The 27,852-nt window shown below is 38.4% G+C and overlaps 1 protein-coding gene across 2 annotated transcripts in view; it reads right to left on the reverse strand.

Annotated features, from left to right (window-relative positions):
- UNC13C (unc-13 homolog C) overlaps nucleotides 1-27,852 on the reverse strand; it is a 476,401-nt gene that overhangs the window by 383,736 nt on the left and 64,813 nt on the right. The window contains exons 1-2 of one of the 2 annotated variants that reach the window (XM_043493369.1): nucleotides 21,362-22,147; nucleotides 3,039-6,262 (exon numbers count right to left, since the gene is read on the reverse strand). In XM_043493369.1, coding sequence (XP_043349304.1) covers nucleotides 3,039-5,997 — 2,959 coding nt within the window. In that variant the 5' untranslated portion in view covers nucleotides 5,998-6,262; nucleotides 21,362-22,147. Of the gene's footprint in view, nucleotides 1-3,038; nucleotides 6,263-21,361; nucleotides 22,148-27,852 lie in introns of those variants that run through there. The other variant, XM_043493368.1, reaches the window with a different exon arrangement.

Below are 27,852 nucleotides of genomic sequence, written 5' to 3' on the forward strand. Positions count from 1 at the left end.
CATACCCATATATTCTTACACAGCATACACATCTAGAGTTTGGATGGTTTCACAAACCACAGTGCTGTAGTTTGTGGTACAAAATACCCTAAAATGAGCTTATAAAACTTTTAAATCTTATGATTATCTGTGTGTTATTCACTTTCCCTCTCATACATACATCTGATTACTCTCACCTCAGCAGGTCAACAGGAACTTGTGGAAATAAATAATAATCTGCAGTAAGCCCACTGTTATCTCTCTTGCTATCTCTCTCTCTTATATGTTATCTCTCTCGCTATAAAGAGAGAATGAGACCATCAAATGGGAACACTATAGAGGAATTCTTATTTATATCCAAAGGTCCCTGGTGACCTTTAACTCATGCATTACTGGAGTGAAAATAACAGAATGTATCTATTTATCTGAGCTTTGCTGTTTGGAGTAATTTGGAGTAATGATACTATTATATTATCTCTGGCTGACCAGCATGCCATCCATCAATCCATATGGCCATTAAGAAGAGATTGAGAGAATCTTTAAATGGTGCGCTTTATGCGCTGGTGATATAGTAAAGGTTCTTTCAAACAGCTGAACGGAGACCAACACTCTTTTATCCATTAATAAGAAATCACAAGCTGATATAAATCACAGTTACAGGGCAAAATAATCAACAAGCTATTCGCAGAAGTAATGCAGCCCTAAATTATTCATGTTTCTTTAAAAAATATGACTGGTTACTGCAAATATAAATGTAATGCCCCAAACTATCCTGCTTAATTAGCTAATTGAATTTTAATGCTCTTTGGCCAGGCAAGCATCAGCCTGTAAAAAACAAAAGTGGTTTGAAAATTGGCAGACTGGCAAGGCGCTATAAAGCTTAATATGGTTCTTTGTTTCCTATACTTATTTTAAAATACTTCAAAACTTCCATGTAATTTAAACACAAATTGGAGTTTAATATTTTCTTTCTTTGGGAAGATGGTATTAAAAAGACATCCTTCTTCAGATACAGATACAAAGTGCTCTAATAATGCCTTTCCCTTATCTGGGAATGAAATCTTACCGTACCACCATCTTCCTGCTCACCGAAAAATAATGAAAGAAAGCGATTTGGCGGAAACAGTACGGTATGTCACTCAGCAAATAGAAAACACAGAGAAGGACATTTTAAAATAAGTTTGCAAATAAAAAGGTCCCAAATGTTACATATATATTGCAAGTTTAAAATCAGGGCTCCTGCAATATTACTGGGTATTCTAGAAACACGTAAATCCAGGGTATATTGTAAGCATGTAGAGCCAAGTGAAGCAGCCCATTTAACATAAAACATTACATCAACCATTAAAACCAAGCACAATGGGCAATTAGGTTTCATTAGAAAATATGGCCCGGTGCAATAAAGGGCAGGAATTGAGAATTCCTACATCCTAACCACTAACAATGACTAATTATGGGTGCAATCCATGTCCTCCCTTTGTGGGTGGGGAAAGGACAAAACAGTGGAACCATTCAGACATTACTAAACAACAGACATCATGATGCAGAGCCAATCTCTGGGAGGGCTCACTCTGTGCTCACAGGGGTCATGGACAGGCCCAGGGAGTAGCCTCAATGTCACCAACTGGTCTGTCAACTACACAGATCTTCTGGTTCCCATGCACTTTCCTCGTGCATGGAATAAACCTGGCCAAAACTACAGCCCATGGCCTCATATGACATAACTATGCCCCACAGTCCTCTATCCAGGGAATAGAATTCGGTGCCCCCATCCCCACACACTGGTCCCTTGGCAAATAGCCAGGTGCACAGAACAAAAATTCCATCTCTGTGACATACCATCAGTAATGGTTCAAGAATCTACAATAGAAATACCAAATTTCTGATGAAGAGGAAGCCTTCAGTAGATTTATTCTATTTAAATGCCTTCAGTGGACATCCTTTCACTTGCAGGAGTGAGCGAGGGATCACTTTTTCTGCATTTCAGAAAGCTGATCATAGGAGATAAAATACACATCTAACTTCTCATTTGTTTGTGAATATATTCTAAGACCTGGGCTGTGCCTACTAGCAGTGGTCTTTAATATGGGGTTCACTCTATTATATTCTCTATATGTAGCTTCCTTAACAATTGCTTTTCTAACCGTTTTCCTGTTCCTATTCTATAATATTGTCTAAGCATCCTGACTAACTACTTTTACTGTCTCTAAGTTTTGGCTGGTAGTAATGAGCCTGGAGAGAAATGAAAATGTATGTCAAACTGCTGACCCATTTCCCATAAATACAGTATCTGGTTTCTAGCATAGCATTGAAGAAATGTCTGAAAAATGCCAACCTATGATAAGTGTTATCATTTAAATCCAACATGAAGTCTAGTTGAATGGTACTTATTTGGCTGTGCAACATATTTTCAATTTGACTGCACATTTATTATAAAAATAGTTTTCTAAGCACAAAAGAACTTCATAGCATTCAAAGCTTCTGAGGCACTAATTACTACAAAATAAATTTCTTTAGCTGATGGCACAATTCTTCATCATTCAAGTGAAAGTATCAGATTATATTTTTTCATAGCAACTATTAGCAACTGAGCAAAGATTCAGTTAAGGTGACAATTACCATCTGCTAGTCATAGTAATTATGTAGTCCTAATTAATTGCAAATGTCCTAGTACATGAATAGATTCAAAATATGAAATATTAAGAATGGACTCTCTTCTGTGGATTACTACAATAATTATAATCATATACCCATTGAAAGGATATCTGAGTATGGAGCCATTAATAAGGAAAATAACAAAAACATATTCAACTAATTCTTCCAGAATACAGTCTAAGAATACACTGAAGTCAACTGCAAACCTCCCATTGCCTTCAGTAGGGCCAGGATTTCACCCCAAGACTGAAAATATGAATTTTATTAAAGAGTCTAATAACTGTTCCTCCTGAAGTCAATGGGTATTAATTCAATGGGAGAAGGATTGGGCCCTATATAGAAAATAAGGATAATCTTTAATTATGATAGCAAAGTTTGTTTATTAGACAATATTTAATCAGTACCTCCAGCAAGGATCTTCTCTTCCAACTCACTCATTTGCTTCTTGTAGGCTTTTAAAGCAGTGTCTTTAAATGATGGGCGTAGTCTCTTTTTCTTTGTAATTTCAATAGGCATCACTGGGATATTTTGATTTTCATCTTCCCTGACTTCTGTTTCAGCAGCTGTATCTTCTGCAGGTTCCAACCTATCTTCGATGGTCAGTTTGTTCAACTGCTGGTCATATTCATCTTCTTGTAATGTTGCATATGGAGTTTCATATGAAAACTGTTCAAGTTCATACTCATGTACCTGTTGATCAGTTTCATTGGTGTTAGTTCTATTTTCTAGTTTAGCAAGAACTTGTTCCATTACTTCTACATAATCTGTTTCATTCTCACCACCTGGCTCACTTAAATCTTCCTCATCCTCAGCTTTGTAATAACAAGGCTCTGTATAAACATCAGAATCGAGGGTTGTGCTTGATTCATTAGCAGTAGACTGGGATAAAGTCCTAAATCTCCCCATAAAAGATGACCCACTATCATCATATCCACTTAAACTTTGTGTGCTTTTGTTCCAGACCACTTCCAGGGCTGATTTAGCACGCTGAAGTGTAGATCCAAATTTAGGAAAGCTGAATGTCTTGTCAGAAAGGTCTATACTTAGTCGACTATGCCATGATTTAGGAGGTGCTTCCTCTGATTCATCTCTTGGTAGTTCACTTTGACTTCTATACATCATGGGCAATCTGTTTTGATTTTGAAAAAGGGAATTAGAGTTTGTTTCCTGATAATCATCATATTGGCTGATCCACTGACTTTGTGTTTCACTGTCAAGGCCGGGACATGATGGGGAATTACCATCAAGGGTAAAGTCATAGTTTTCAGCGTCATCCTGGAGGTCAGAACTTCGGCACTTTCCAAAATCTATCTGTTGGTCTGAAGGGCTACTCATATCATAAGCAAAAGCTTCTTGTGTGGATGAATCTAGGCCCAAGTCTGTGCCTTGATCCAACTGATTCCAGTCTTTCCATGGTGAAAGATCATCATGTAAGGAGAATTGAGAATCACTATAATGGCTTCTGTCTCCAGATACACACATTACTCCATTGCTTACACCACTGTCAACTGTTTCAGTGTTTTCAGCTTCATTTTGCTCTGGATAAGGCTGCATATCTTGGTTAAAAGTCTGATCTTGAGAGCTACCATACCAGTTGCATGTTTCATCTTGCCTTCTCTGCCAAAGCTCTCGATCTGAGGAAGACAATAGTGAGCTGCCATTAGTTCTACTAAAATAATGATTCTCAGAAAAATCCTCAGAGTAAGATAGATACAATTTTGAAAAATCTGACTCCGAACGGCTAAGTTTGGGAGTTGTAAAATCATTCTGTGAATGCCATACAGGTGGCATACCTGAATAGTAGGTCTTTGATTGCTGATCTACATTGTCAAATTCTGGTGACTGTTCACCATAATTTGTTTTATTTGGAAAGGTGCTGCCACCAACAGTCCTACTAGGGATTCCGGTATTTGGAGACTCCACACTTCCCTTTGTAGTGCTTGCTTTTATCTGAAATGCTGATTTTGATATCTTTGCATAACTATTCCTATTTATATCCGATTCCAGCTCTTTATCACTGTCATCAGGTGATACCCAGTTATGTTTTTTAGTTTTGGGCTCTGGTTTCATATCCATACTTTCATATGTCTGAGAGGAAGGCAGTCCTCTCTCTTTTCTTTCCCTCATGTCATGGGAAAGGATATCTGTAGAAATTCCAATGCCGGTTCCTTTAAGTTTATAAGATTTTTTTAAAATTAAATCTCTCTGTTGTGCTGTTTCGAAGTATACAAGTATGGGTCTAGGCTTTGCATTGGGACAGTCTCTTTGTTGTCCTAATCTATGGGCCAATTCAATTTTAATCGTGTTTTGTGCCTCTGAGAACCCCATTCTGTCTATTAAAATTCTGTAAACCACATTTTCAGTATTTTCAAACCTGTCTTCAGGCACATTTAAAAACCTAAGACTTGCTTTGTTTCCTGGGTGGCCTATTTGTTTAATGTAGTCATGAATGTCTCGAGTTTCCCTTCGGGACTGTACAAATCCAGTTCGCAACTGTTCAATTTCACTTTGTACAACTTCTACGCTACTAGAGATTTCATCAATGGATTGTTTCAGAGCATTTACGTGTCCTCTTAATTCAGAAAGTTCTGTTTCAATTTGACTGATTCCCTGAAGTTCTTTAAAGATCATTTCCATAACATCATGCGTTTGACTAATACACCCAGTTGAACTAAAGCCTGGTTCGAGGGCATTGGATTTCTGGTGACGACCAGTTCTGTCTAATGACTTGCTTCTTAGGCCCCATGTTTTCTTCCATGTGCTCAGCTCTGAGTCCGATGAGACACACTCTTGGCTCTTTTTCCATTTCCTTAGTTTTCGTAAAGCTCCTAGCTTTAGAGTATGCAAAGTACGTTCACCATCAGAGCTCCCATCTGATGGAGCAAGACTGCTCAAACTCTTTCTGTTGCGTCTCACAGGCATTGTATGTGATAAATACTCCTTTTTCTTGCTGCTACCCTTTACTTCACTTAATGACTCAGAATATGAACTATCATTTGAAGAGATATCTTGAAATAATTCCTCATTATTATTGTTTGTTACAAAAATACTCTTTTGTAGTCCATTGGCAATAGCAACTCTGTAACTGAATGTTGGAGAAAGTGAAAATTCTTTATTACCTTCCTCTTCTTCAGTTGACAAGTTGTGAGCAGATGAACACTTGGCAATCTTTTTAACGGTGCTTTTCAAAGTATTTGAAAACTTTGGATTCTTTGTCTGTCTGACCTGGGTTAAGTCTTGTTCCTTTTTGCTCTGACAATTCTCTTTCTTTTTTGTACTATTTCCCAATTTCTTTGTAAACATTCCTTTGTAAATCTTATATATGTAAGATGAGATCAGGCTCTTTAAAAGGGCAGAAACCATGGAGAGCAATTTATATTAATCTTTCCCCACAAAAAATGCAATTTAGGATCCAGAAAAATATTTGTATCTCCAACAGAATCATTAGTGAGTGTACTTTTTATCAGCTGCGATTGTAGACAGGCAGGATGAGCTCAACATGTAAACTACCAATGTTTTGGTATCATTTGACAGGAAAAAGCACTTGTGTTCATCAGAAACCAAATCCTGAAGGAAGCCTGAATGTGCTGTAAAATCCTGCTCTGTTCCCCATGGCTCCTGGCAGTGTCTAAAAAGGAGGGAATAGTGTTACTATGGCTTTCAAAACAGTATTTATCATTTAATCCATTACATGGCAACACTAAACCTTTTTTGAAATCCATGTGACATTTGGCAGTAAGGGAAACCAGCTGGACCATGTCCATTTTAAAATACAATCAAACAATATATTTAATTTTAATGCCAGCAATGCCATATTAAACAGCATTCTTGCTGTGTGGATCTACAGATTTTTAATGACAATTATTAAATAGTAGGTTCAAGATTATTAAATGGTATCTTCACTGCTATATTTGTCATTGGAAAAGTGAGAATATTGCAATACTTTAAATGCTTCATCCGTAGCATTCCATTGGTATGATACCAGTTAATTTGATTAACTGGTATTAACTGATTAATGATTAGTTTTCATTTTCAGAAATACAGTAAGACACTTAGAGGGACCAATGTGCTGATATAAATATTCTACAAAGTGTAGAATATACATCAGAATGTTGAATTGTAGATCAATTAAAAGAAACTATTTCAAACTTTTAATTTTAGAATATATGCCCATTCAAACCAGATTTCAGTGTTTCTCAACCTTTCTGATATCAGGGACCGGCTTGCTGCCTTCCTAAACTTTGTCAGGGAGATCTCAGGGCCAACACCAGTCCATGAACTGGTCATTGAGAAGCAATGAGATATGTCATGCATTACAATTTGTATCACGTATTAACATATATATATATCTGTTTAATGTCTCAATATTTTGGCTTTTTAAATGCCTGATCCAACTCCTATTGAAGTCAATGGAACCTTTCAATTAGCTTCCTTGGGAGCTGAATCGGGACCTAAATGCAATTACCAACAACAAAATGCTTGTATTTATTGAATTTTATTTTAGGTTTTTTAAGTTAACTAATCATCCCTATGTGTCATTAAAATATTTCTTTAAGGGGCTCAGTGTTTACTTTAGAAGACTGAATTCACTTTACTCATCAAATTGCATAGTTGCCTGATCAGGACAACCTCCACTGGAGAAGAATGGAGTTATACCACTGCAAATAGCCTCTTCACTTAGATTAGATTGGCTTGGTTAGAGAACTCTTTAATCAATAAGTTAAAGTAAGAAACGTTAAGCAAGTGTCATTTGCATAGTTGTTACCTATACTTTCCATAAGGCAAAGGGCTAGACTGTGCCATTTAGCCACAAACCTTAATACAGGGCAATGCGACATTACACTGCTCCCTAGGGAGCAATGACGGATATTCTTTCTTGGGGAGATAGGAGTTTAAAGAGCATTCTATGTTTGCAGAGGCAGTGCACCCATTGCCATAGCCCTCTGGAAGATGCAGCTTACTCAGCTTCACTGGATCAGTGCACAGTAGTATCAAAGCCCTGTCATTGTCGTCTCCCCACCCACTGTGGGGTATCAAGGGTCCAATAGGAATGGAAAAGCTCTGGAGCTCCCTGGACAGTAGGGGCACAATTCTGCTTGGCCCATAAATAAGTCACACAATAAGGGTGAAAGCTCTTTATCCCTCTCCAATACAACTGTACAGCCATGTAAGGGCTATCCAGAATCTGCCCCGTCAAAATGTGGTTTACATTCAAACAGGAGCTTTTAAGGGAAGATATTCTTTCCTTTGATCAGAAGCTTCAGAAGACACTGGGCTAAACATACCTGGTGTAAATGGGTAAAATTCATTGACATCAATGTGGGCTGTAACTGCTTACTCCAGGGCTCCATTTGGTGTACACTGTTAAAACTATTCTAATTGTCTAACAAGTAATACTAAAATGGCAATTAACAGACAATTAAAGTAAAGTTGGCAAATTGGATACATTGCATTGATGGTGAGCACTTTTGGCTGTTGACAGCTTTTGTGTAGTCTGATGGTAGTTAGAAATCTCCCTCCACCCCCACCACCATCGCCAACTTCATCATCAAAATGTGTCTAAAAGAAGAATTACACAGAACTCTTGCTATATCCACCAAGTCTTTGATTTTACAAATATTGGGCTTCTTTCCCCAGAACACTTACAAGTGGGTTTAAATATGTTCAGCTGAAGTTAGTGGAAATAATCATGTGAATAAAGTTACCCATGTGTATGTGTTTGGAGAATCAGACCAATAGGAGGTTGAGCTGTACTTAGCCAAGGATTCAATTTTATTTTTAAAAAAGTCTTAATTTCTTAATTTATAGCCAGTAATTTATAGGTGGTAAACTGAAATCCATTCATGTACCTTTGGGACACTGATTGCCAGTTTTGTGAGATACATAAAATTGCAGAGGAAAAATAATAGAGACATTTTTGTTTGCAAAGGAAGTAGAACTACTTCCAGAAGGGCCATCAAAGAGAATTCAGGGGAGAATTTTCATCCTTTTCCAACTGGTGGACTGGGAATTGCTACGGGACTTTAAAAAATGTTGCTATTACTCTTGTTGGGCTTTAATGGGTAAAAATACTGAAAACACATAGAACTGTTAAATTTCAATGTTTATAGTTCTATTATTTATATGCCTGATTTGGCAAGCCTAACTTATCCAAGTAGGATCATTGAAGCCAATAGGACTACTCACATTAGTAACACCTTGTAGTCTTGGAGTCATATTTTGTAGATAAAAGAATAAGCAATATTTATATACAAACTTGGGTTGGGTTAGCCCTGAATTGATTCTTGAAAATGAGACGAAATAATTTTTGGTCCTGTCTGCATTCCCTCTGAATACTCTGCACAGCTTAATTAAGTCATCTGTTTAATGTGCAGCAGCAATCAAAAAGATGATTAAGGACCAAACCCTCCCCTGACTAGTGCAGTAAGAAGGAATAGAAATGCTGTTTAGTTCTTTCTCTAGGTCAGGAAAGGATTCTACCAGGCAGACTAGGATCACGTGCTGGGGAAGTACTTCACAGCTTCTCTGACTGTAGCATGCACACTTTGCTGGTTGGAAGGCTAGACAATCTTCCTAGCTTTAGATCTTAGATCTTTAGATCTTTAGAGCGTAGTGTGCAGGTAGTGCTGTATTTGGATTCCCCTGTGCCTTATGGAAGTATCCTCTCTGACTCTGCTCAGCAGAAAAGCCTTTCTGTATCATCCTTCCATCCCTCACTTCCATCCCTCACTCCTGCCTACCCTAATGCAGCAGAGGACAGGATGTACCCACAAGCTTACGATTTTAAGCTGTCTGATTTTATCTCATTCTTAGTACAGCCAGCCTAAAGAGTAATATGGAAAATGTCAGATCATCACCATAAATATTGATGGGACAGTCTTATCCAAAATATTGGCTTATGTTTAAGTCAGCCTGTCTCAAATACACACACACAGAAGAATTAGACTAGGTTCAGAAAAGGGCTACAAGTGTGGGGCCAAAGATGCCATTTGATTTACTAGTGTGGTACCACAGGGGCTACAAACGAGAGCCATTTGGTCTAAAAGGGAGAAGAGCAAGAGGAAATATGACAGAAGTATAAAATATTCAATGGTATATAAGAGCTCCTATTCCATAAAACAAGAATAGGAGTCAATATATTTTAAACTGGTATAAAGAAGTACTCTTTGTATACAGGTATCACTCACCTCTGAAACACATTGCCACAGTACAATATTTAAAAAAAGGAGTAAGACCCCTATATGAATAAGACTAGTGCATGCTGTTAGGGTAAAAATTAGCTACTAGGACAATCAATCTGCAGACTTCAGGGCTGAAGCTGATCACCAGCTGGGGTTAGGAAGACATTTTCTCTAAGGTACAAATTGTATCGTACACAATCGGGTGCACTTTTCTTTGTCCCTCTTGCCTTCATCTGAAGGTTTCAGCATTAGCTACTGACAGAGACAGAGGACAGTTAGAATGGAAAGGATAGAACACCTCTGGATTTTTGACTTGTTTGTTTCTGGGGCACCTATTCCTGTATTTTCTAATATCATCAACACACAGTGTGTAACTCGCCTCTGAATGCATGCATTTTTAAATTGACAGTTGAGTTCAATTTCTAAATCTTTCTGAAACTAAAAAAATCCTTTGGCACAAAAAGGAGGTAAGAAAGCTTGTACACATACAGTGCATATGAATGGTTATCACCTGCCCCATGACTGTGTGCAAAGGGAGAGGAGAAAAGGAGTACAGGGAATCTCATCCTTCTGTGCAAGCAGCAGGGCACTGCAGAGAGTACAATGCAGTCCATGCACCTTAGGGCTTGGTTTTCTAGTTAGGGGTTATGCCCCATTTACTGTCCAACCAGCTACTGCTTGTGTTGCAGTCATGAACACACTAGCTAGTAATACACACTGAAGCAGCAAACTGCACTGCATGGTGCCCAGGCCTGGCTAATAGAACTCTGTCTGGCAGCAGTCCTGGAGCAGAAGATGCATAGCTGCGTTGTTTCCTCTCTCAGCTACAGCCATGTCAGGATTTGGCCCAAGTGCAGATAGATTAGGAATAGACAACACTCATCTTCCTCCTCCATGGCAGCTGCATGCTATTTTACACAAGATGGCATCTTTCTAAAATATGGGCCAGATTTTCAATTGGTGTAAATGAGTGTAGCTATGTTGACTTTTTATTCTCCTAGGCTCTGAACCAAGGGTATTAAAAGTGGGCAATCCTTGGAAGCTACAGGATGCTCAATGAGAACGCGTGCACTTCTTGAGGTGTGCAAATGGCAACAGCTGGAATATCACAAAGTTCTTCTTAAAGCAAAGGTAGTCTAATTCTCATATGTCACTACCAGAGGAAGGAATCATCCTGAAGCCCTTCTTAACAGACAAGTTTGTAAATGTAGGGAGATCAATTAATAACCTCTTAGCTTCTTCAGTGGATGTTCATAATCATTTTATGAACAAGCCCTCAGAGCTGATTGTGAACTCACTGACTCCTCTGCATACTCCACTCATGGTGTTTTTAATCTTCTCCTTTAACCAACTATCTTTAATCAGATGTGAGTGTCAGAGATCTATGATGGAATATAGGGTTAACACCAACATATGCATTACATCCAATTCCTATTTGGCTACTAAGGGCACGTTTACCAGCTCAGGCTACAAAACTTCAAGGAATAATGAATCTATCATTGGAATCTGGAATATTATCATCCATTTTAAAACAAGCCTTAGTAACTCCTTCCTTGACAGCCAACGATATGTCTAACTTCCATCCAATGCTTAATTTATGTTTTTTATCAAAGATTCTTGAGAACTTTGTTTATACAGAATTGCAAACTGCAAGTTGATTTATTTCACGTCAGGTTTTAGAAAACACCCAAGCAATTTAAGAGCTGCATTGTTAGATGTACAGAGATTTGCTAATTGGAGCTGACATAGGTTCTCTCACATTAGTTTCTTTGGATCTCAGCAGTGTTTATCATATACTTACAGGTTAGGGTGACCAGACAGCAAGTGTGAAAAATCAGGACAGGGGGTGGGAGGTAATAGGAGCCTATAAAAGAAAAAGCCCCAAATGTCGGGACTGTCCCTATAAAATCAGGACATCTGGTCACCTATTACAGATTATTGTTCCAGTATCAAGCACTGCTTTTGTTTAAATCATGTTTATCCACATAGAATGGTGATGGTTTCTTTGGGTCTGATCCATTTCATTTTTTTTGCAGAGATCGAGTTCATACCTCTTATTTTTTAATCAGTAAGCTATTGCTAGGTTCAATCAGAAGAATGTAGGTAGGGCAGCACACTTTGGGGGGAAGGATATAGGAATAAATGAGTTTCTCAGTGATCAGAGTTCTCATTCGCTGGTCTGTCTGTCCAGATTTGAGTCTTCCATTGAAACATCATGCCAAGTTGGTGTAAAATAAAATAAAAAGATGGTTTACAAGACACTAAGTTATACATCTCACCATGGTATGAAATTGGATCCAAATAAATATTAGTTGGCTTTAACTATTTTAAGTCAAATGCACAGCCCAAGTATTGGGTTTTGTGCTGGGAAGTTTGGGATGGCCAAGGAGAGGGGAGGGGAAAAATCTGTTATATGCTCCCTCTGCAGAAATGAAGGGGAGGGAACCAAAACGGGAGAACCTTATGCAGCCTCTCCCACTGCCCCAGTTAGAGTAAGCTAGGGCCGAATGTGGCCCTAGTGTTATATTAACATTGCACTTACTGGTGAATAGGTAGCTTGTATATGTCACTAGACTAGGACTATGGTTGTATCACTGGCAAAGTATTGCCAAGCTGAGAATGTTCCACCAGAAGGGCCTGGTATAGCAGGCAAATGTCTTGGTTTTCCAAGGCTTAATTGTTTTAATTCCTTCACTATTTCATGACATTCTGAATCCTATTATTTTCAAACTACATCAGCTCATCTCCTGACAGGCAGCTACTGTGCTAACACATTCCTACCAGCTTCGCATTATCTGCCTATAAAAGTTTGTATTAAGATGTTATTTTTATATGCATATAGTACAATGACAAAACTCTCATTAATTTCAGTGGAAGCAGGATCAGACCTATAATAGCTATGGCTCAAAGTACCTATGCAGTCTTTTGTAGTTATAGGTCTACATGTCAGCTTCTCATAAAACCAAAAAGTGGTTTGATATTTAATTTCCCCTTGTTACAAAACTTGAGACCACGGGAACTTGAAGTTTTTGCAATTATGCTTTTTGTCAAACTTAATTTCCTATAGCTATAAAAATGCACAGTCCATTTAGATATTTAAAACTAAGGGGTAGATCATTGCTGTCCATTTCTTGAGCCTGCAGTGAAAATAAAGGGAACGAGAAGTACCTTCCTCCATCTAGCGTCCATGCAATGGCCAACTTGGGGAAGCACATTGCTCCCAAAGGACTGAGGGGCATGGAATAGGCAGATGCTCCCCCTTTCAATCTGCCAGACAGTCATTCCTCCCCCATCCCCGCCTTAAAACAAGAGGTAGCAGTTTGTGGGCTACAGACACCAGGAAGCTATGGGAGAGGCAGAATGCCTATAGTGTTCCCCAAAGTAATGCTGCTCTGCACCACTGCCAACACAAGACTGTGCCCTAAAGGCATGATGAAGCCCTAAATCATTATTGTTTTGCACTTACATAAACACCTTCCATTTGAGACGCTCAGAGCACTTCCCAGATAGATTCACTACACTTCCCAGCAGCCCTGTGTGGGGGCTAGGATAGAATCACACCCAATTCACACAGCTTAATAAATAGACTGTAATTTTAACAAAGAGAAGGTTAAGGGGTGACTGGATTACTATCTACATGGGGAGCAAATATTAAATAATGGACACTTCAGTGCATCATTGAGAGTCCTTAACCATTGGCCCAATTTCCCAAGGGTCGTGGTGGATTCTCCATCGCTGAGAATTTTTAAATCAAGATACAAAAACAGACTCAGAGATCCGCTCTAGGAATTATTGTGGTGAAGTTCTATGGCCTGGGTTGTCTGGGTGGCCAGACTAGATAGCCCCTTTCTGGCCTTGGAATCTATAAGCCTTGGACACTAAAGCACAGAGAGAGGAGTGACTTCCACTAGAGTACACTGCCTCCATCAACTAAAGTCTGGTCTATAACTCAGTTTTACTAGCCTAGCTATGTCCATTAGGGGTGTGATTTTTTTAAACTAATATAGCTATGCTGGTAAAACTCCTAGTGTAGACAGTTATGACAGTAAAATATGCTTTTATTAGTCTATTGTATGCTGGTCAGGGGAACCCGCAAAAGATACATTGGTATATGCCCTTTTACTCCGGTATAACTGTTTCCATACTAGCTGGTTTTGCTAGTTTCACTACACTGGTATAATTTAATTAACAAAACCCTCTGTGGACAAGGCCTCATTCAAATGAATTTGATTTGAAGCAATACTTTGCTGATGGTTTTTACTGTTCTTAAGTAATGATAATTATGTGTTGCATTATGAAGTGCTCCATGACCTGCTTGTAAAGATTGTGACATAAATGCATTTTAGTGTAATATTGCATAAACTGTACAGTTGACCTTGCTACAGACTCTGGCAAAGAAAGACAGAACTGCACTAGAGTGGCTCTTTTTCGCTGTTGGACAACTATCTGCCTGGGGATTTTCCTGTGTGGGGAACTGCAGGGTTCTGTCACCCTTTCTGCTCAATTCACACAGGAGGCCATCAGTGGGGATTGAGAGACTCTTTGGCTTACAGTGCTATCATCATGACTATGACATTGAACTCTAGTCACAGCTTTATCGACATTACAGATGTTGTGCAGCTCTCTCAGGGCAGGTCTACGCTACGCTTAAGGGCATGGCTACACTTGCAGATGTAGAGCGCTGGGAGTTAAACCAGCCTTCAGAGACCGCAGCAGGGAAAACACTGCCATGTGTTTACACTGTCAGCTGCAAGTGCACTGGCATGGCCACGTTAGCAGCGCTTGCAAAGCCACAAAGAGCAGTGAATTGTGGTAGCTATCCCAGTGTGCAAGTGGCTGCAACGTGCTTTTCAAATGGGGGTGGGGGGGTGGAGTGTGATAGGGAGTGTGTTGTGTGTATGAGACAGTGTGTCAGCATGTCTTGTAAGTTCAGACAGCAGCAGACTCTCCTCTCCCCTCACTCACCCCCCCCACCACTCACAACAGCAGCATTCAACACTCATGACTTTCTTTGTCCTGGAGCAGATAAGCAGCCAGCTGTCAGAAACGGAGCTTTGAAAGGGCATATCCGCATTCCTGCAGCCAATTTCAAAACAATGAGAAGAGTGGCCACTTGGCTTCAGGGGATTATGGGACATTTCCAGGGGCCAATCACAGCGCAGTAATGCAACACCTCATTCACACTGATGCTGGGCATTTCAGCCAGGGCACAGCAAGCTTTATGCTTCTCGTGGAGGTGGATTACAGAGTGCTCTAGCTGCAGAGTCCAGGCGCTCTACGTAACTTGCCAGCGTGGACTCATCGGGAGTTAGGGCTCCCGGGGCTGCTTTAATGCACTCTAACTTGCAAGTGTAGCCAAGCCCTAAGTAGATCTAACTTACGTCGCTCAGGGGTGTGAAAAAGCTCCCCCACCAAGCGACACAAGTTTCGCGCTGTTCACACTGGCACTGTGTTGGCAGGAGACGCTCTCCCCATGACATAGCATATGATTCTCACAGAGATGGAGTAATTATGTTGATGGGAAAGCATTTTCCTGTTGGCATAAGTGTCTTCACCAGATGCACTACAGCAGCACAACTGCATTGGTGCAGCTGTGCCGATGTAGCACTATAGTGTAGACTTGCCCTCAGTATCAAGACAAGAATGAGGCTTGAATGAGAGCTGGCAGGTTGCAGCTCAGTAGGGATAGGACAGAAATGGTGCTAGACACATCTGAATCTTCAACTGAAGGAGCATACAATCCTTTTATTACTAACATTTGCCAACTAGAGGTGCTTTACTTTTCTTTATGCTCATATAGCAGTAGCAGCCATGAGTGCCTTTTCCCCATCTGCATGTGCCTAGGAAGCTGTGGCCACTATCCATAAAGATCACATGGAAACTTCAGACATAATGCAGAATGTGGCTGTCCACTTATTCAGCAGTCCTTCTCATATGCAGCATATTACCAGCACATCTGTGCACCACTGCATGAAGTGGCTTCCAACTCATTCCATTCAAGCTGCTTATTTTTAACCTAAAGCCCTTCATGGTTTGCATCCTGTGTGTCTTAAAGAGATTGTCTCTCTACTAATGATACTTTATGATAGGTGGCAGAATACTTTATGATAGGTGGCAGAATAAGCAAAACAGATAAGTGTCAAAATGGCTGACCTACTTAACTAAAAGACAGATTAGATCAAAGAAGGAAAAGAATCAGGCGACTGTCACCTAACTTATGCTGTACCATCTATTTGACTGTATATTTTTCAAGTAGGTTATGCAAACTAATTGACAGAGCATACAGCAGAGCTATATTGCAAGACAGTTAGCAACTTGGCATTTATGTACTTTATAAGCTAGGGCTAGATTTTGAACTCAGTTACACTAACATAACCCAATAACAGATAATAAAGTGGAGTGACTAAAGTACTGATTTAACTCTATTGACTTTAACTTTATTTACACCAGTGTGGTTTCGATCAGAATTTGGCCATACAATACATCATTGAACACTGTGGATTAGTGACTACATCAAGTGGTTCTGAGAGTCAATAGCTGTTGCATTTGAACTACTTAACAGTATATAGTAATATATTTTTCAAACTATCTACAAAGAGGCCTTCTATAATTATAATTTCCCAGCCATCTGGGGTGAGTAATTATTTTGAACTGGGAATAAAATTTCATTTTTGGTTTGGATGGCTGGTATATTTTCATGATAGGTTGCTGTAAAGATAATATCTGAGTTTTATAAACATGTTATTTTGTAATACTCTTTTCAGTTGTGCAGCACTACTATATTTTTCCTACTTTTTTGTGCTACTTCACTATAGTATATGTATTTGTCAATGAAAACAAGTTATGCAACCACCCTAATTATGATTGTAGTAAGTAGTTCACAAATGTTGATGAATAACCAAGACTAAATTGTTAAGGATGCAGGCACATCTCCTGTATTTTTCTCCACAGAAATAATTGTCCAATATGGAAAAATTAGAAAAATCATAGTTAGTCCTCAGGGCACTGGAGCAGTGATCTTAGCTAAAGCTACAGAGCAGAATACATGCCTTAAGGAATATGATGGAACTAGATTTAAATTTCTTCCTTATGTGTAAGATACCTTGCAGTAGATTTTAATAATATCCATTTTGTCCTACTGATTACTAAGCGGCTTAATATACTCCGTCCTAATATTGTAACCGTACGCAAGATTTTTAAATGAACAGGGAGTTGGTTGACATATACCTTCAGTGTTGTGTGATGGTTGACCATATTACTGTATTAAACTAGCTTAAAAAAATCCTATTTGTGTCTGACTGGGCCTCATCACATTTCAGGTATCCCTGACATAAACCTAAACAGCAGGGGCGGGGGGGGGGGGAGGGAAATCAAACAATCACCATGCACAATGGTGACCGAAAAACTAATATCAGCCGTAAAGTAAATTTGGTCTTTTACAATTGCATACATTATTATAGATGCACCTATTTTAGATAACATTCACATTTATCAAAAGCTAGTAAGATGTAGCATGGATCTTTTTTTTTTTTTAAAAAAAAAAGACTATTCCTATGTAAAGCCCCACGCATGAAAAATATTTAGAGAAAAGAAAGTTTCTACTTAAAGAAAAAATCATTATAAGCTATATTAATAACTACACGTAATAACTTAGTAGAATTCAAATTAAAGTTTACCACATTGCTGTAGATAGTGGGTTTTTAATGTATAGACTAAATTGTGAGTGTATAAAATTCTGCATTGTTTTGGGCAATGTTACAATAAGAGAATATAAATTTATTTTTATTCTTATTGATCAAATGGACAGACTATCAACACATTATCATATTTATGGCCAAATCTTGACAATTCTTATTTTGGCAAACTCCCATTGTCTTCTGTAGAAGTTCTCTCACGTAAGGACTTCAGTACCAGGCCCATAATACGTAAGTAATAAATTGACATTAAATTGCATATACCCCATATTTAGAGAGGAAAGCTATGTAATAAACTGAAAGCACGTCTAAAAAAATTTCATTTATCATGGGCTTTTCACTTCCATTCTGAACACTAAACCATATCTCTGAGACTTATTCCAACACTCCAAACCCTTGAGCAGGTTTAAATAGCCACTATTTTTTCACATTACGCAACAACCAATAATCCCTAATCTTTCCCCCTAAATGCACAATTTCAACCTCAGAATTACATTGGCCTAAGCCTCAGGACAGGCAATAGTCAGACCTGGACCAGCGACAGATCTAAGATTGGATATCCTATGAAAAAAATCATTTTATTTAATTTGTAGAGGTTTAAAGATATATTTGTTATATTCCCACTCTTCCCCTTTTACCCCATGACTGTGAAACAGACTAAGGGAACCTGTTTACAGGTGGAGTGATACAAAAATAGTCCATATATGTTAAATATTCCCTAAACACTTCCAAAATAGTAGTTCTGTTAAATGTGTGGAACATATAGAATACATGATGCTGTGGGGTTGGTATTATAGCTCTTAATTAAGTTAGCCTGTAACAGTCACTTGGAGCATTGCCCCTTGAGAAAATGCCACGATCACACTGTAACTCATGCCGAGAGAACAGTTATGTTACAACACAGCATCATGTGTTCTGCATACATACATACACATACTCTAGAAGCCAAATCTGAGCCTTGCTAAGCATCTGCAACTCTCCTAGATGTCAATGAGAACTGGAGGTGTTAAGCACACATCAGGATTTGGCCCCTATAACAGGGTGGTTTTACACTTTACAGGCCAGAGTCCTGGGGCCACTCAGCCCTGGTCAATTATCAGACCCAGCTGGAAAGGGAGTATATGATTATAAGAGCCAGCAAGTGGTTTGGTCAAGGGGAGACTGCAGAGGGAAGCTGCAGGAAGGAAGAGTCTCCTGCAGTGGTCTCCGAGAGAGGAAGACTCCAGGTGGCAGGACCTGGGAGTTGTGTCTGGGCAGGAAGCCTCAGCTGGATGTATTTGTTTTCCTTTTGTGAGTCTGTAGTTATCTGGACAACAAATGGAGCCCAGAACCAGGAGCTAAACACTAATATGTTGTAGCTGATAATTCCCCAGATCAGTGAGGAAGCCAGCTTTATCACAGCTCCAAAATTAAAAACAAAAACATTTTCCCCACATTCCTGTAATAATTCACAAAATACCTACAGTATTTATTTTGAAATTACAGTAAACTTGCTTTTGATTCCATTTACTGGAGAGTTAAACTAATCAATAGCCTTATACACATTTACTTTAATTTTCTATCCAAAAATAAGCATGTTACTTCAGAACCCCACCTTTAATGAATTCTGTAGGAAATATGGTAGAGCCTTTAAAAAAAGTGATTAGGTGCCAAAGAATTTTTATGCTTCAGAGAGATTTGTTATAGTTCAAAAATATCCAGTTTGCCATAGTGCTCGCAAGAGGCAAAGTACATCATAGCTTATATCCAGGACTACTTTATAAATACAAACTTTTAAGAACAGATTTAAAATATATTTCACTTAAATCAACCAAGTTCCTTGCAATATTCACAGAGTTCATTGACACTTTTGTTAATTATAAATGATGTTTTAAAGTCGCAGTCATTCCCTTCTCCTTGCTTCTGCTCTAAAAGTCCCAGCACTACATATGTGATGTCACAGCATTTTCACAGCAAGACCCCAATGATATCAGCAAAGAATTATGACATAACTGCAGGATCAGAGACATAGTTAAGAAGAAAACGCTTACATGGGTACGTATACCTCCAGCTATGAGCAAAAAGAAAATAGAAAATTAAATGGTTTGCTGTGCAAGGTTTTTTTTTAAACTCAGGTTTGCGTTGATATGAAATCTCTGCAAGTGAAGGTTAACCACATTGATTTTCATGACATGCTTTTCAGTATAAAACAAGCAGTATGAAGAGATTGCACATTTTATCTAGGCTAACTATAATACACGTTCCTTACAACTTTTAGACAGAATGGTATTTTTTCTAGACATATTTACTTGTATATGGACTGTTTACATTGCAAGAATCAGAACTAATTTTAGAACTTTCATATTTATCAGTATTCTTAACTTCTATTTTATTACTCAGATACTGTACCATTTAGTAAATAAAGGCATAACATACTAAAAAGGGTAACTATATTTAGTTTATATCAGCACTGACAGCAAAATTCAGAATACAAACATCTGCCATTCATATTTACCATTCATTCTGAATTATGATTAAACTTTATAATTAGGATAGGGGTTTTACACGTTACCACACAGTCAAATACTGTTTGCCAAAAAAAGCTTTTGAGGCACAAGAACTACTGAAATCTAAGAGGTAATGTCATTATTAAGAATCTGAAATTGACATTAACCCTTTGTATCACAAAGTGTTATGAAGAAATGTTACTTTAAAAATTGCCAGGAGGCAAATTAAGCAGCTGACTGAATGTTTTGAAAGATGTCAGGACTGAAAAAGCAAATGGACATTACTGTTCTACGAGGCTTAAATTCTTGTGTTTCAGATATATTTTACCAGACATGCCCACCAAAAGCAAGTATTAGTCCCCTCATTTTAAAGACACATGGATTTGCATTTGGTCTGAACTCCAAATAAAATATTCGGTCTCATCAGTGGGAAAAAAATTATTGTTCACACAAAAGTAACATGGGAGCTCAGTCTAAATACTTCAAAGAAAGTAGAAGGAAGGGTCAATGAACACTCTAGCATTTAGCTGAGCTTCAAATAACTTTCTCTTTCCTTATACAAAATAAAAAACAGGCACTCTTTTACAGTAAGAACACCAAGTAAGTGCTAATCTCTGGAAATTGAAGCTGGTAAATACTATACCATCTTATTGTTTAAAGATGCCTTCTTATTGAATATACAGTGACATCCACAAGGGTATTAAATGGTTACTCTTTGTTAAGCTATGGGGTTTGGGGGAAGAAGATAGCATTCTTATACATATGAGCATAGTTGTGAAACAGAATCAATCTTACATTTTAAGCAAAGCTGTCCCTTCAAAGCAAAGCTGCAGGGTGTTCATCTTGAAAGATTAATCAAGACCCAGAAATGCATAAGCATCTGTAAAGCTCGATTTATTGCTAATCCTATCATGAACTAGAAAAAGTATTGAACAATGCAATCAAAACATACCACATCTTGGCTATTGATTCAGATTTCTCAATCATTCCATTTTGTTTTTTAAATTGTTTGTCAACATTGTCTTTAAAATGCTCAAACTCTGTTTAAAATTAAATCAGAGTTAAAGAACTGAGGTGCCTCCGGCATATCTATTTTCTGTCAAAGGTATTTCACTAATCTTATAGCCTGAACTTAGCACCATCATAACATTGCAAGTGAAAGCATTTTAATAAAGTGTTGACTCAAAGTCTGCAAGCTTTGATAGCATCACCAACATTTTAGCATTAGAAAAAAAGCCATTACCAATCAATGCATTACATTTGCTAGAACAGTGGGAGGTACATTGAGAATGAAAATGAGGAGGAGAAACAAAGGAAATACATAAAATATCTGCTTACTGGGTGCTATAGTAGAAAGAGTACATACCTGTTTTAAATTCTTCTTAAAAAATAAAAAAAAATACATAATAGTTCTATAATATTTTCCTTTTATGCAGAAATACTTTACATAACCCCATTCCTATTCTCCAATTCTTCATTCAGCCATAAAACGGTACAACACAACATGAAGCTGCTTCACATTGATTCAAGTCAAGTGCAATCAGGCATGCTGTTAGTCTGCAATGGAATCTGTTCTTTTAAATTCCATCATGTTCCCTAGGCAGCATTAAATGTATTTTTTTCTATTACAACTTAGCTATTAGCATAAAACTGATTTTGCTCTTCTTAGCTGTTATTTCCCCCTGCATCTCAATTCTATTTCAGCAAAATGGGAGTCAGTTTCCCTATTCCTGTTCAAATACATCATCAACAATTGAGAATAGTAAGCATCCTGGTGTTTTATATGCCGGTAACTTCACCCATCGCTGTTTTCTCCTGCCACTGCTTCTGAATGCAGTATTCACTGCAATAGCCACAGCCCTCCTGTGTGGAAGGCAGCTCCTCTGCTTCACAGATTGAGTAAAATAGGCTTAGAGAGAGTCCTCGCTCAGAGAAACAACACTTGTGATGCTCCCTGAAAGCTAGCAGGTGCATCACTGTCTATAACACTGATAACACTGTAAGATGCTGCCTCTTGCTTAGAGAAGAAATCTGGTTGCTAGGGCCATGTCTCATCTAACCTTTCATTTATCAGTCTAACGTGACTTGGAATAATGATTGTATACACATTTCTTCCAGCAGGGCTTTCATTAGCAGGTGGTTGTTGCTGGTAATGAAACTGAAGAATGATTTAATAATTATCACTCTGTATTTATTTATTAGCACTCCCAGATAATGATAAATGCCCCATTGTGCACAGTATTTGCATACTTGAATGTTTTCTATGTTATCAATTAATAGACAGAGGAACTTAGTTTACTGGCAACTGGGCAATCAGAATTGATTGACTGTATATTAACAAACATTCAGAACAAAATTATGTGTGTGTACTTTAAAATGTCAATTGATTTACCAGTGTGTGTGTGTGTGAGAGAGAGAGAGATTTTATATATACAGAAGGGTCACAAAACATGTTCAGTGTATACACATCCAGTGCAGTTTTACACTTCATAAGTATACCAACACATTCAGTAAAATCTTATATACAAACACATTTGAGACCAAAAAAATCACACATCTGTTGTATACATTAAAGATTTTACATAGCTACATATAAGTATGTAGTATATGCACATAAACTCCTTTTACTGTCACCTTACCTATAGTTCTTACTAACTGCAAAATCTATAGCACTTAAATGCTAAAAGAACCTAGATTTTCATACTGGTACATTTCATATAAACTTGTTCACACATATGAACTTTCTAATTGCTGGTAATATCTGAAGCACTTAAAACTAAATGACTGGGTTACATATTTCTTAAAGAATGACTAATATATAATTAAAATTTATTTAAGCTTTATGAGTAGTAAATTTTACTTTCTGCAATCATAGTATCATCATTACTAAACAATGAGATTTTCAGAAAACAATGGGTTTTTTTTGTGTGTGTGGAGAATATTGATTGACTAAAATGAAATGATATATTTCTAGCATAATGCAATTATATTTAGGATAATAAAGTTATTTTTCAGAGGTTTTCTGTCTATTGGCATTATTTTGACAAACAATATTATAAAGCATAATCTTTAAAAGTCTGTCTTGTAATTTCTGCTGCCTATAAACATTGCATATTTACATCATAATTACATGTATAGTTCTGAACCAGATTAATGCACTTTTTGTCACACAAATCCCGCTGATGTAAGGACTTTAGGTTAACAACAAAGTATTTCATGTAAATCTATATACAGTAGTTCTTCAAATCTTGAACATTTTTGCCACTAGCAAAGAAGAAAACAACATTAAGTATTTATACAATAAATAATGCTTTAGGAAGGCAAGGGGAAATACTCACCACTAGTATGAAAGCCTAATCATGCAAACCCTTAATTATATGTTGTCCTAATTATGTAAGTAGCCCCACTGAAGACCCCTTAGAGTCAGTAGGACTGCTCTTGCAAAGATTTGAAGAATCAGGCAATAAGGAAGCACCTAAACCAGACATAAAGCATCCACTGAAATCAGGTCCTCAGTTAGATAATTACAACACATACAACTCTATTTGAGGCTTGAGATTAGGACATTGCCAAATAGATCGTGCTGGGAGACTAAGTCAAAGTAGTAAATTTTAGGGAAGGATTTGAAAGAGGAAAGGAAGGCTGCTTAATGCACATGTAGACCCCCCACCTCATATATTATGAAACTTGGTATGCAAACAATATTGCTTGCAGTGATCATTTCATTTTTTAGATAGATTAATCCTGCTTTCCATAAAGCAGCTCTTAAGTGTTTACCCTTTGCTTATAGTAATCAGACTTATATCTGCTGATCGGTTCAGATTGGAAATCATTTTCTTTGAACTCCCAAAGTCAGAAGAGAATTTTGCTCTTTTGAGTGCCTTTCAGCTGATGCTAAAACACCAAACAAACAAACAAAAAACCTTATAGCATGTAGACTTACCAATTCAAGGCAATTATGATTTATTGATCTGCCTTGGAATTAAAATGTCATAGAGAACTTGTTTTATCCAGCAAGATGTTGATTTTGCTTCTAACAATCCTGCCTGATTCAAAGAGTTTTACAGATGTGCATACAGTGATTATTTGGAATAAGAAAGTCCAGATTGATGCTCACAACAGAAGTGTGTTGTATTTCTATTCACATGATTCTAAATGTCCCTTGCATTGGAATGACATTCACAATTCTATATAGTAAAATCTCACCAGTGTCACCCAACATGTACGGCACAGAAACTCACCCAGACATCATAGCCTTCTGTGCTATTAAATGTCTCTGGTAAGCCTATGAATTGAGGGATTGTGTAATAGGTCTGCACCAATGGAAGTGATCTTCATGTCACCCTTGAATAGGCTAGCACAGAAGGGCAGTTTGGAGATTGGCCCTGAAGGGACCAGAGGATGAACAATTACACGTACCAAACAACCTGGAAACCCATGCTTTCCAGCCAATTGCTGCCTAGGGAGGGTGACACAGTAGCCCTGAAGTCTCCTTCTAGATTAGAGAGAGGGTTTCCATGTTTTCAAGCAGGGAGTTCCTGAGAGAAAGTTCCATTAGATTGACTTTATGCAGAAGGAGGGAATTTCACATTGCATAATCCTTCTACCCTAACAGTTATGTTAGTATAGCAGCTGGTATGGAGTAGTTTACACACCAAGTCTCCTCCAACAGAAAAAATAAAACATGCAACTAGAAGAACGGGAAAGGAAATTCTTCCTATTTCCTCTGTTCCGAATCAGAGAACAAGGCCTTGCATACTAAGTAACAATACAAAAAAAATCATCTTCTAAGGGCTCTCATAATAAAGCAAAAAGTGATCAAGAAATAACCTGCCTTTGAAAACGTAATCCTTATATGAGCCAAGCAAGGTAAAAAGATATCCTTGTCCCTCCCACCTCACTTGCATAAAAGCCCATTGGAATCTGGTCATACAGTAACTCCTCGCTTAACATCGTCCCAGTTAACGCTGTTTCATTGTTACATTGCTGATCAATCAGAGAACACGCTCGGTTAAAGTTGTGCAATGCTCCCTTATAACATTGTTTGGCAGCCGCCTGCTTTATCCACTGCTTGCAGGAAGAGCAGCCTGTTGGAGCTAGCTGGTGGGGGCTTGGAACCAGGGTGGATCGGCAGCCCCCCATCAGCTCCCCTGAGTTCTCTGTGCAGCAACCATCCAGCAGGCTATGAATTGCTGGGCAGTTCAGGTGTCCCTCCCCCCACTGACCTGTGCTGCTCCTGCCCTCTGCCTTGGAGCTGCTCCGGGGAGCCTCCTGCTTGATGTGTGTGTGTGCGGGGGGAGAGAGGAGCTAATGTCAGGGTGTCCCCCTCCCCCCCATCTCCACAGAGCAGGGTGGGGACACGACGGGCTCAGGACCGACGGAGCTTGCTGACAGCAGCTGTGGTCTCAACTTGCTGATCTACTTAAAAAGGCAGTTTACTTACAGTGGGATCAGTGTATTTAAAGGAGCAATGTGCGTCTCTCTCTCTCTCACACACACACACACACACGGTGTGTGTCTCTGTTTCTCTCTGCCATGCTGGGTCTCCTCCCTTCATTCTTGCTGCCTTGTAGAGCGTGAGGCTACATTAACAACAATGTGTTAACCCTTGAGGACTCAGCCAAGTGCTCATTCATCATTGAGCAGTAAGGCATTCCCTGGGAAATATCCCACCCTCTGACTCCACCACTTCAACCAAGCTTCACAGTCATCATTGCTGTGTACAATATTAAATTGTTTGTTTAAAATGTATACTGTGTATATATATATATATAAAATATAGTCTTTTGTCTGGAGAAAAAAAATTTCTCTAGAACCTACCCCCCCCCCATTTATATTAATTCTTATGGGAGAAATTGGATTCGCTTAACATTGTTTCACTTAAAGTAGCATTTTTCAGGAACATAACTACAACGTTAAGCAAGGAGTTACTGTATATGACTATCTGTGTAGTCACTGTCATGGTTGTCACATGAGAGAAGCACTTAATGATAGACTTTAGTAAATCATACCCAGTTGCCCTCATTTGGTAAAAGATACCAAGAGGGATGAAAAAACCTTAGCAGCCATGAAAGGGAGTGATTGTGGCTGACTTTGACATTCTATATTGTAAATGATATTTCATAGATTCTACTGCTAGAAGAGACCACTGGGTTCATTTAGTCTTACTGCCCTTCTGGCCACAGCTTTGCACTGGGAGCTCATGGTCAGCTGATTACTCACCATGACCCTAAGGGTTTTTTGAGAGTGACTGTTTCCAATAATAGAGTCCACTATTCTGAAAGTATGGCCTGCATTTTTTGTTCCTAGATATATACATTTAGACTTAGCTGCATTAAATACGTTTGCTTACTAAGTGATCCAGATTGCTCTGCATCAGTGATCTGTCTGCATCCTTACTTAGGGTATATCTACACTTACCAGGGACTAACGCTGCAGCGATCGATGCACCGGAGGTCAATTAGCGGGTCTAGTAAAGACTGCAGATCACTCTCCCGTCAACTCCGGTACTCCACCAGAATGAGAAGCGTAAGGTAAGTTGACGGAAGAGTTTCTCCCATTGACCCAGTGCGGTGTAGATCCCGCAGTAAGTCGACCTAAGCTACTTCGACTCCAGCTACGTTATTCATGTAGCTGAAGTTGCGTAACTTAAGCCGACTCACCCCCATGGTGTAGACCAGGCCCTACTTCATCATTCTTTATGTCACCTGCATATTTTATGACTGACGGTTTTATGTTTTCTTCCAGGTCACTGATAAAAAATACTTGAGAACCTGTGTTTGTGTAAGGTAAAAAAAGAACTAATTATATCTCACAATGCAAGACACACTGGCAACATTATCATGTGTGTTTGATAGTAATGTAACTACTCAAATAATTAGGTATCTTCCCCCATATTATCTTGCTCCCACAAGAAAAACAGACACCAAAGAACATTCTAAATTTAATGTTTAATGACTGTGTAAAGTACCAATTTAATTATCTTGAAAAATTAGGTCTTCTGTTTATCCACCACAAAGGGATAGCATGGAAAGCAGTATTGAAAACTTTCATACACAGCTCTGGCTGTGAGTCCTCTGTTCTGGAGGTCACCTGCTGTCAGGAAGGGGTAGTTCAGTCCTCTGGCTCTGTGCCATATATTCTAACAATGGTGCCAATTTGTGTTAGCTATGATGTGGACAGCTGTTGAACTGGAAGTAGACAAACCACTAACTTATTTTCTCATCAGCCATTGAACTGTCATTAAACAGCAACTACTTTCAGTCATTGCTAGCCTATACCTGACTCAAATTAATAACCTAGGTGAAAACTCTACATGCCATGATCTGAGGTAACAAGTTCCCCAACATAAACTTTACATTTTAAAGTCATATTCATTATATGCCTCTTGAGTAAGAGAGATTCTAAGACTTGTCTCCCTGGTTGACTATTACTGGCTGCACGTCTTCTCAATGAAAAAAGCAGCTTTTCATGGGGGGAAACCTGAAACTGCAGTTGGAACACACTGAAAACTCCCCACTGACTTCAGTGGAGTTCCACATACAGAACTACTGTAGCACTCAAGAGTCCATGTAATAATGCTTTTCACTAACAGTCTATAGAGTAAATAGCCTACACCCAGAAGCTCTTTCTTAGGCAAAACTCATTTTTCTCCCCAACTAAGGCTTTCTATATTAAACTCAATATTTCAGAAGAGATACCATTTTTTTTAAACATGCTCCAGTTTCTTGTAGGATGATATACTCTGAAGAGTGAAAAATATCAGTTTGTGCTAGTTATGGGATTATTCACTTGATTCTCAAGAATACAGAATCAGGCCCTCTGTAACCAAATTTACAATGATGCATTTGGGTATAG

Source organism: Dermochelys coriacea, chromosome 10 (assembly GCF_009764565.3).
Source record: "Dermochelys coriacea isolate rDerCor1 chromosome 10, rDerCor1.pri.v4, whole genome shotgun sequence".
Classification (NCBI taxonomy): domain Eukaryota; kingdom Metazoa; phylum Chordata; order Testudines; family Dermochelyidae; genus Dermochelys; species Dermochelys coriacea.